The sequence below is a fragment of the Eriocheir sinensis genome, unplaced genomic scaffold, assembly GCF_024679095.1.
Source record: "Eriocheir sinensis breed Jianghai 21 unplaced genomic scaffold, ASM2467909v1 Scaffold215, whole genome shotgun sequence".
NCBI classification, from domain to species: Eukaryota; Metazoa; Arthropoda; class Malacostraca; order Decapoda; family Varunidae; genus Eriocheir; species Eriocheir sinensis.
In genome coordinates, this window is record NW_026111516.1 from 470233 (window position 1) to 481838 (window position 11606).

General features: G+C 41.2%; 1 protein-coding gene across 1 annotated transcript in view; it reads left to right on the top strand.

The window, feature by feature from the left end:
- LOC126990856 (uncharacterized) overlaps positions 1-10259 on the top strand; it is a 55570-nt gene extending 45311 nt beyond the window's left edge. The window contains exon 4 of the mRNA XM_050849509.1: positions 8571-10259. Coding sequence (XP_050705466.1) covers positions 8571-10259 — 1689 coding nt within the window. The remainder of the gene's footprint in view (positions 1-8570) is intronic.
- Positions 10260-11606: the final 1347 nt, after the last annotated feature.

Genomic DNA, 11606 nt, shown 5'->3' on the forward strand with positions numbered 1-11606 from the left:
ATGCTGCCTGGAGAGGCACAGTCGACAGACAACAGAACGCCCTGTAAAAAAGTGAGCTGAGAAGCTACCGTTACAAGTACTGCATTTCTTGGGCGCCATCTTAGCTGAAAATGATTAATGATTGCCTGAACTGAAAGAGATAAAAACACAGAGTGAAGGGGATTAGGAAAGGAGGTGAGGTGAGTGAGAGGGGGTTTAGGAAAGGAGGTAAAGTGAGAGAGAGGAGGAGTAGGAAGGGATGTGAGGTGAGTGAAGAGGGGGTGAGTGAGGTGTGTGAGATCAAGGAGGGTTAGGAAAGAAGTGAGGTGAGGTGTGTGAGATGAAGGAGGGTTAGGAAAGAGGTGAGGTGAGCGAGGGGGTGGGGCTTAGAAATATTTGGAGGTGAGGGAGGGGTAGGAAGGGCTAATCCTCTAGGGGATTTGTAGTGAGGAGGAGCAGAAAGGAGGTGAGGTGAGCGAGGGTGGGGGGGCTTAGGTGAGGTGAGGGAAAGGGGGGTAGGAAAGGTTAATCCTCTAGGGGATTTAAAGAGGGTGTAGTGAGGAGGAGCAGATTGAATCCTCAGGGGAATTCAAAGGGTGAGGTGTCGGCAAGCACAACGCAAAAAACACTCGAGAAACACGAGAAACTCACGCAACCCGACACACCCAAATCACACGTGAAAACACTCGGTATCACAACAACACACTCGAAACACACGAGAAACAGTCAGAAACTCAAGCATAAGCACGATTCAGCACCCTCAAGTCACTCGCAAAAACACCGGAAACACAACAACACACCCGAAACGCTCTGATACCCACGTAGAACACTCGGAAACAGCCAAATCACACGCTAAAACACCGGAAACACAACAACGCACCCGAAACGCTCTGATACCCATGTAGAACACTCGGAAACAGCCAAATCACAAGCAAAAACACCAGAAACACAACACACTTGAAACAATCTGAAACCCACATAGAACACTCGGAAACAGCCAAATCACACGCAAAAACACAACAACACACTCGAAACACTCTGAAACCCACATAGAACACTAGGAAACAGCCAAATCACACGCAAAAATACCGGAAACACAAATCACCGAGGCAACCACAGGCAGACACACTCACAGAAACCACAAACAAACACACATGAAACACGCATCGGGAAATCACAGGCAACACACAAGGTTCACAAGCAAGAACACATAAACACACATGAAAGCAAACGCAAACCCAAGAGCACAACGAAAACACAGGGTTGACAAGGCGGGTAACGCGGGTAAGCGAGGCTGTGGTGACTGCAGCGGGGTGAGGTCACGTCCGTCTCTCAGGAGAGGTCGGGAGGGAGAGAGGGAGAGAAGAACACATTGAGAGGAAAAACAAACAAACAAATGCAGAGAGAGAGAGAGGGAGAGAGAGAGAGAGAGAGAGAGTGTGTGTGTGTGTGTGTGTGTGTGTGTGTAAAAACATCTGTATTTTGTTGAACATCTATCTTTATTGCAGTGTGGCAGTAAGAATTATTATCTGTGGCCCAGCCCGGAGAGAGAGAGAGAGAGAGAGAGAGAGAGAGAGAGAGAGAGAGAGAGAGAGAGAGAGAAGAGCACATTGAGAGGAAAAACAAACATATGCAGAGAGAGAGAGAGAGAGAGAGAGAGAGAGAGAGAGAGAGAGAGAAGCCGCGCGGGCAGATGTCCACCGCTTCCACCCGCTCCACCTCATTCTACACGACATGTCACTTTTTTCCCGCACTTTGGAAAGCGCGCGAATTTTTAGGGCCTATTATTTGCTCTAATTATTCATGTACCACTCTGAACTGCTGTAATACATCAAATTACATTTTTCTCATTGATGACATACTATTAAATGTATATTTTTGCTTTTTATTATAATGTTAATATTAACTCGCGAAAGGAAAAATATCCGGCATTTAGTCCTCCGCAGTTTATGGGTTAAATGATGTGAAAGGAATGGAAATGACAGTCATTGCGCCCAGAACTGACTGGAAGTGGTGTTATGGCGCACAAGATATTCTGCACTAAAGTTAGCAACTTAGCGAAACCTTATGTATAGCCTATAGTTTTTTTGCTTCCTCTTTTTCTCACACTTCGAGCAGTGAGTTTGGGACATGCATAACATCGTTACTGTGTTGAGAGGAAAACAACATGTCATATTTTAGCTTCAAGAAATTATAGTCATGAAAAAAGCCGTTTCCTGTGTGATTGGTTTTGTGTAATTGTTTTTTCTCCTTTTCTGCAGCTGTCTGGGTGGAGAATGTGGATGTGTGTGTGTGTATTTACCTAGTTGTAGCTTTACAGGGCCTGGGCTTACGCTCGTGTGGTCCCATCTCCGTATCTGTATTTGTCCAACTTTTCCTTAAAGTTTTGCACACTCGTCACTGATACTACATCCTCACTTAGTCTGTTCTGTGTGTGTGTGTGTGTGTGTATGAGAGAGAGAGAGAGAGAGAGAGAGAGTGTATATTTGTGTCAAAAAATCAAATCGATGGCAACCACCAGATACTCTGTGTGAGTGTTGCCTTTCAGAGTGCAAATATTTTTTGAATAATATGTATTTGTTTTCCATATGATAAAATGAAAGGCATATCATAATTCATATTGTACATGGTTTTACTACCACAACACAACTCGCACCGAAAAACACTAGAAATGGGGAGAGTAAGTAATGGAATTTAGAATGTGTTCATATTAACGGGGTGAAAGCGCCATAAGGCAGCTACCACAAAAATAATGGAGCAGAAACTGCTACAAAATTGAAAACTAATAATAGGAAAAAGAAAAAAAAATGATATTCATGTTAGCAGGGTCAAGGAGGCAGCATATAGTGTGCGTGCAATGTATGAGAGCAGTATATGGAGACATTTTGAGGACATTATTTATCAGGAAAAGGATGGGAGGAGGGCGACGTATCGCACATGTCTCCAACGCTCTAATGTCTGAGAGCGGCTGACGTATCTCTTACGATGACGCTTTACGGGTTAAGAGAAGAGAAGTGCACGCACACGAAGCCCGAGAGTTGTGGAGGGGAGAGACTGGCTAAAAGTCTTTGAAGTTCAGGGAACTCACAACACCTCTCACATCCTCATCAATGTTTTCCATTGCCTCCTCTTCTTGCTGCTGAAGGCTGTCTTCCTCTTGAAGTGAAGCTGCTGCTTGCCTGGCAAAGTAGCGGGTGACATGTCAGCAGGAGGGCCTGTCTGCGTTGGTTAACTTGGTCCATATGCATGTGACTGTAAACTGATACTGCTCCTACCAGCTGCCTCATCACATTGGTTCCTCGTTGGGAAGGGTCTGCACCTGTGATTAACTCCTTCATGTGACTCAGGATGTGACTGAGGAAGCATGTTGTGGGTTCATCATGTATTGCCCTCCTCTCCTCCTCCTGTTGTTCTCATTCTTCTTCCTCCCTGTCTTGTTGATTGACTTGTTCCACAATAGTGTTAACTGAAATATCATCTGTAGATTCAGCAGTGGTCTGGGATTGGTCTGGATTTCCAGCAACCCTGGCAACGTGACTCTTCAATATTCTCCAGCTTCTCCACCGTGGCAAATCCACTCCTAGATCTCAGGCACTCTCCAGTGCACTCCTTGGCATCTCAGAGAGTTTCATGTTTGAAGGTATCCCACAGTTCTATATGGTCCCCAAGGGTGCTGAGCACATTGAACCAATTAGAGACTGTCACTGCACACTTCTGAGCATATGCCACGTCTTTCAGCCTCTTGAGATGCAACATAGTATTGTTGCATCTCGAGTTTTTTCTTGACCTAACATGAAGCTTGAGTGTTACAAAAACAAGCCTATGATTAGTTCCAAAGAACTCAGCACTCTGAAAAACCTTGAAGTTCTGAAGGATCCTCCAACAAGTACTTATTAGGATGGTGTCAATCTCCTTAGCTACCCTCCTCAGTAGAACCTCATCTATCCGGCACGAATGGGGGGAAGCTCATGCCAGATAACCAGTTTTGTCATTGTTTTGAGGCTTACTCCTATAAAATTGCCAAAACTATGGGGATTATTAACGAGAGGGTATACGCCTACTAATTTTGAGACGCTGACTGCATATTTCTGGACAAAATAGTATGCTCTTTATTATGAAGATAGTTTATTTTCCAGAAATCACTAAATAATTGATGTTTCAGTGCCTGTGCCGCTGTTCGCTGTCACCCATTACCACTGGTGTTGTAAGAATCAGCTCGCAGCCGTAAAATAGCTCGCAGAGAGAGGTTCAACTTGCTTACTGTACATTTCACTCACCGCTCTCAAAGATCACAAGTGGACAAACTAGAACAAACCCAGGCAAATTAAAGTTTTTCCTGCTGTGTATTCCCCCACTGTGCATGCCTGGTGGACAGCAGAGCGAGGAGGTATAGGTTGGGTTCACAACTCATCAAGTTCAAGCTCGGGGCTAGGTTGGAGGTAAAACAAACCAGTCTTCTTCTTCTTTTGATCTGTTCCACATTGGTGCTGCAAGACAGACTTTCTGCCGAAATGCCATCCACTTGTGCAGTGCTGGGGTGCGGCAGTAAAGTAAACAAGTTCCCCGACGAGTTGTTTTACAGACTACCAGCTACCTCCAACCTGATAGTAACCCCGTTGCAACGGTGAACAGTTACTCTTGTTCATGCCACATATTGCACCAAGCCCACGTAGTGGACCACCGCTGCTGCCGCCATGTCCTGTCCTGCTCTTCATATTTCCGCTGCCCCACATCGCCTGCCACATATATTTAAAGTAAGGAAACCTAACTTAACCTAACGTAACCTACCTAACGGGGTGGACCTCACCCCCTCAACTCCCTTAATGAGGGGGCTTTGCCCCCTTCGACCCTCTTAACTGGGGGAATTCGCCCCCCTCGACCTCCCTTCTATTGAAAGAGTTCTTGGGGAGTATGTGGCGTGCAAGATGTAAGCAATGATATCTTGCCCCGAGTAGAACACTTTTTCTGTATAAAGTAAACCCTCAGTTATCCGGGTGCACCGTATCTGACCTCTCCCGTATCAGGGAGTTTTAAAAAATAAATGATTTTTCCCCCACAAATTTATAAATTGTTGCGCGCCGCCAAAAGTCGTTCAAATTGCCCGCGCAATGCCTCTAAACTCTGTCAGGGCGGTGTACCGCACCCGTAAGGTGCGCCCCAGCTTGCATGTAGCAATGATATTGACGTCCTGGTGCGAAGGTTCGCAGGAAAGCTGTGTGCTTCGCAGTACAACTGGCACGTAAACGTTCTTGCCAAGTGCTGCAGACCATATCGAAGTGACAAGAGTCAAGGCATTGCAGGTTTAAATGGCGGGAGTGTTAAAGGACTGTTTAAATGAAACACACAGTGCGAACCCTAGCTTAGCCTTGATGACTGCCTAAATCCAGACTGGACTAGGTGAGTTGGGCTCCGTCCCCATGGAGAAGGCGTGCTAGCACTCCTGCGAGAGTGAGGGCGGAATAAGAAATGCGGATAAGTACCGCCCTCGGTCCGACATGTGAGAGAAGGATTTTACCATGCTTACAGTAAGGTGAGTAAAGGGGCCCACAGGGGTTCGGGAGTCCCGTGGGCCATCCCGATCTGGAGGTGCGGGCTGGCCGTAAATTGTGGTTACTACTTGTGGCTGGCCTCCCTGTGGTCCCGCTGGATGCACTGTGCCGGGGGTACCCGCCCCCCCTGGCTCACAAGGGCAACACAGTGTAACTAAACAGCCATGGATCACCGCCAGGTTGTCATTGACTCCTTGGTTATCCTCCCCACTCATACTCAAAGTGGGGTGGCCTGGCTTACTTGTCCGGCATCTGTGGGCCTTCAGGCTCATTGCCGGGCTTAAAAGGGTAGCGTCCTGGGGTGCCTGCCCGGGCGTCTGTATAGAAGCCTGCTTTGAGCACTTGATGCCTGTTGCTGGCCCGGACCGCTTCGGGTATCGTCCTGGCATGGCTTCTGGTTGACCTGGATGGTAAAGCCCACGGTGCCCGTAGCCACGAGGTTGCTAACGCAACTACGCACCGATAAAGCACACACCTAAGAACAGCACAGAGTGTTGGCCTTCCAGTTTTGTAAAACTGGACCCGTAAAAAGTTTCTTGTGGCAGTGCTGGGTCTGCTAGAAAGCCTACATGGTAAACACAATGCCGCAGACTTGGGCGGTTAAGCTGCCACAAATACCTGGGCTTTTCTTGGTTGGGTCCAGGCCCTGCTGCTGTGATTGGCCAGGCAGGGGAACATTAGCTGGTGCCTGTGAACACGGGGGTATAGGTACCCCAGCAATGGGTTAGTGGCTGAGGCTGTCGCACCTAATTGCCGAATCCCAAGTAACAGATCCCCCCAAGGTGCAGCAGGACTGCAATTAGCCAGGGAGAGATTGCCGTGAGTGCTAACCGTGACGACGCTGCTCGTACCCTTTTCTCAGCGCCCGGAGCACATCAATCATTTCACTCCCTGGTGCAGACTGACTGCTACAAAGCCATGGGGTGTACCATATTATGAGTATAGACAGAAGCACCTATGCATTACTCTGTCGTTGCCTTATGGCAGGCCATGATCGAAAGTTGAGTTTTCAGGTCCATAGACTTAACTTACACCATATCCGGGTTTTTCCCATATCCGGTTGCCCCCGTGGCTCTATTAACCCGGATACCAGAGGGTTTACTGTATAAATAAGAGGAGTTATAAATCATGGAAACCTCATTACAATTCCCTATATACCCATCCTCCTGCTATCGTACCTTCCACTATTGCAATTCGCTGCCAACATGCACTCCCTAAAACAGGGGTTCCCAACCTTTTTGTTCCTCTGTACCCTTTTGGCATTTTTTTTAGGTTCCTGTGTACCCCTAAAAATTTAGGATAAAGAAACGATGAAATTGTAATATTTTGATATTATTTTATAATGAAATCTGTATGTGTAGACTGATTAAATAGCAGTTTTGCTTACTAAAATGAGGAAATTGAAAAAAATTACATGGTGTTGTAATCTGCATTCAAATTGCACAGTTTTTTTTTTTTTTTTTTTTTAGTAATATAATATATATATATATATATATATATATATATATATATATATATATATATATATATATATATATATATATATATATATATATATATATATATATATATATATATATATATATATATATATATATATATATATATATATATATATATATATATATATATATATATATATATATATAATAGTATTATGTTGACAATCGGTATCTTGTTTCATTGATAACTGTCGTCTCGAGGCTTTTGTGCGTTTTAGCCGGGGAAAAAATAAATTAATTTCGTTATTTTCCATTTCATTCAGCAGGTGAATTAATTGCTTGTAAGGTACATGTTTATCTTTACACCTTCTTATAAGTATTTGTTGCGTCATGAACACATTTTGTTTTACGTGTACATACTATTTTATTGGCTTTGCCAAAGATTCTAATGCACTCACGGCAAGGAACTGCTGCGTCCGAAGACAAAATTTTTACAGGAAATAAATTCTACATTGCCGCCCCTCAAAATTACAGTGCTCCATTATTACGTTTGATTATGTAACATAACAATGAAGTACTGTATTGATGATGAAATATGCATAGGTACTTTTTGGGGGAGGGAGTACATAGTGAAAGAATATGTAAATTATGAAACATACATTACATAAATTAGGCTAAACATCACTTTTTTTTTTCAGAAAACATGTTTGTCATCATAAGGTATAAAGTAAATTGCATTCATATGCCTAACTATAGGTATTGTACTACTAAATAAAATACAGTTTCATGTACAGAAACTTCACAGAATATGAATATGTGGCTGAAAAGAGGGTGCGGTGATGACGGGAAGGTCGGGAAGGTTAGTGGCGTGTGAGATGCGCACGCGAACGGCAGCTTGGCAGTGTAAGGGTTGATAGCCATTTTTGGTTGCGTTCATCTGATCAACTGTGCAGTTTGGATTTCTATCCCACCTGCGGAGAGATGTGTGGCTAACAAGTGAACCAAACTTGCCCCTGTTTATTTGTGTGAAAACAATGGCTGAGCAACCACTCAAAAATGAGAATAAGAAGGTGGCATTGTGAGTGTTATAATGAGCATAATATCATTTTGGTGGAAAAATTATGTGCAAAGAATGGTATAATAGGCATAAAATGTTGGTAGATCAGCTACCCAATAACCAGTTAGATTTATTTCCAGTAATTTTTCAGTTCAGCTACCAGGAGCAGGTCTATACCTAATTAGGCATGATAGCAGAGGGATAGGTGTAAACGCATTCATCTTCATATACTTTGTTTAGTATTGAACTGAAATCGCTAAAATACAGTGAAGAATCCCAAATGAAGAATATTTTGATCATTTTGACTGCACAAACATCTAAAAGTATGGTAGGCCTGGAAGGAATTCATGAATGTGAAAATTTCTTCTATTTTAGCAGTAAGTTCATAATGAAGCCTTACCATCATGACTTATTTTATTACAATAAGGAAACAAAATATGGCAGTTATGTATACTCATCATCTTTTAATAACAGTTAAATTATCATAAATATTTGTCAAAATCTATATTCTATTAGGTAAATAAAACTTTTCATGTGTTTCAGGTATCTGGAAGCATCTCATGTGAACCACCAGTCCAGTGTGCTTCATTAAACTTCTATGTTGGTGTTTTTGATGATACAGAAGCTAAAACAGTTTGGAAGCAAATTAATCCTAACCATCTGAAGAAAATTGTCGACAAAGAAGTTACCAAAGATTTTTATTTTGGTTTTCTTTTTCTAAAATGTACAAATGCATCCGAGGACAGCTTTGAACAGCCTGCTTATTCAGAAGATTATGCAATAGAAAATTCTCAGTCGTACACTCAGCTTTTCCTATATCCAAGGAAATACATGAAAAGAAAAACTGATCCAGAATTGGGTAGGTTTCCTAATATAAATTTAGTAATGCTTGACTCGCTCTCTCGACCTCATTTTTACAGATCACTTCCAAAGACCATCAATTTTTTGGAGGATTTATATAGTGAAACTCATCGTAAAGTTTTTGACTTCCACTATTTCCAGGCAGTGAAACAAAGAACCTATGAAAATCTTGAAGCACTTTTTTCTGGTTATGTCAATACATCAGAGATTCCATTTGGAACCTATGATATTCCAAGGAGACCACTTCCTGTATCTCATCTTTTGAAGCACTACAAGGAAAAAGGCTACAGAACACTTTGGCTAGAGGATCTGTGTTGGAATTGGGAATGGGGATTAGTTAAAGATTTAAGAGTCATAAATAATTCTGACAGTTACCCCTCATGGAAAACATTTAAGAAAGCATTTAAGAATGCAAACATTGATTCCATTGATGTTACCTTGGCAAGTTGTGACATACTTGAAGCAAATGGAAAAAAAGACCCATTTCACAATTTACCTGCTGTGTGCTATAATGGGAGGTATCATCATGAATATTTGCTGGAATACCTGAAGTTGTACCAAGAGGATGCACAGAAAATAAATCAGCCATTATTTACATACACAGTTACTGATGTTGCACATGATGAAACAGGATTACGAGTCCAAACTTTAGATGATTCACTTGCCAAATACTTGAGGTTTACCACAGAGTTGAAAAGTACAATTACCATTCTTTTTTCTGATCATGGCAGCACCTATGGTAAATTCATTCAGGAAAGTCCAGAAGCACATGTTGAAACTTTTAATCCATTCTTGTTCCTAATAATTCCAAAAAATGTTCAAAATACTTTAGGTGTTTCTCAGATAAAGAAACTGAAAGACAATGAGAAAAACTTAGTCAGCTTGATTGATGTACACAACATGCTACTTCAGCTGATTGGAAAGGAAAACAGAATTCAAGATGCAGACTTTACTGAAAAATACACCATCCCAGGAGGCCTTTTAAGTAGTATTTCTACACAGAGAACTTGCTGGGATATTCCTCTTCTTCAGCCAAACATCTGTATATGTAAAGACTTTGAAACACCAGTACAACCAAATGAATTTCACATGGCACTTGCAGATTTTGGTATAGGTGTTTTAAATAATATGATCTTGCAGCAGCATAAAAAAGATGGAGGTTTTGGGTTTGGTAACTGCAGACCCTTAAAGGCCTATGAGATACGAAAGGTACTTGAAGTGCGATTTTCTGTATACCTCATTAGATATAAGATTGATGTCATTGTATATGGGTTTGAAGAAAGGAATACTGAAGAAAAGGAAATCTTCTTTCTCACAGTAGAGTCTAATACCAACAAAATGCCTTACGTCTTGTATCTTATGAGCGTATGAGCCTATATGGGATCTACTCAAGTTGTAGGGATCCACATGTTGAATTAAAATTGTGTGTATGTAACACTAAGATTCAAAAGAAAAGTGGATTAGTTAATTATGTGATATTTGGTAGTTTCATTGAAAAGTTTTTCTTAAGAAATGAAAAGAGTTATTCTCCTACTGTGTATTTGCTCTCTCAGCCAGTGTTTGGCAAAAAGCCCAAAATAGATTTTTCTTACCCAAATGACAATCCTTGTCTTTTCACATTTATTTACAGTTATAAATCAGGGATAGTTCTGTATGTTGCTAATTTTTGTACAATAAATTATAAACTAGAACTCATCATAGAAGCAGAAAATCTTAACTTATCTGAGACAAAAAATCCTTGCTACACACTGCAGCCTTCTGATATTACAATGATGGTTGCTGCAACTGTGGCTAATCCTAAGACAACTTGGCACTGGAGTCATAAAGTCAGAATGCAAGGTGTTTCTTATTAGAATACAGTAAAGTCTCACACTTGGTGTGGTCAGATTTGGCGAATTCACATTTGGTGAGATAAATCAATCGCTACCCTAATTCTCATTTGGCAACCATATTCTCCCATTTGGGGATTATCCCCCCCCCCTCCCCAAGCAAACATTAAATTGTGTTTAGCAACCTTAGTCTTGCAGTTGATAATTGTTTCCCCCTAGGATATGTATGCTTGCTAACTGTCAATGCTGTATAGATTTACCAAGAGATTATCAGTGTTAAGGGGGCGACTAAGGGGGGTCCTCCTGCTCATATGGTACGTCCAATAGCTTTGAAATCTTAGTATATTATTTGTTTCTGTAAATATATGACATTCTGTGAATTTCATGAAATTTGGGTGAAGTACAGGGGAGACTCAAATAGTGTTTTTTTTTTTTTTTTCTTTGTTGTTGTTTCACAGACTTTATTTTTCAGTTAATCACTGTGAAAAAAAAAAACATAGAAACTTTGTTCACATATCTACATTTTTTATTTATAAAACTGTGATATGTTGTTTTGTCTTCAAACAAAAAAAAAAAATCAGTTTTTTTTCACTTACAATTTTCTCTACTCTGTGTCCCGTTTTCTTTTTACATTTTTGAAATTTCATAAATACAAAAAATTGCCCTTTAGTTGTAGTTTTAGTTGGTACCAAACAAAAGTCGGACAGACTTTTACCTGATTTTGTGAAATTTTTTGAAGTGTAAAAAACTACTTTCCGAGATATTGGCTCCTAAAGATATTTTTCCATTCTATCCATGTCTTGCCATTTGTATTTATCTGATTGGCATAAAATTTTCACATATAATTGTGTATACCTTGTTGACTTGCTGGAGAATGCTATGGTATCTG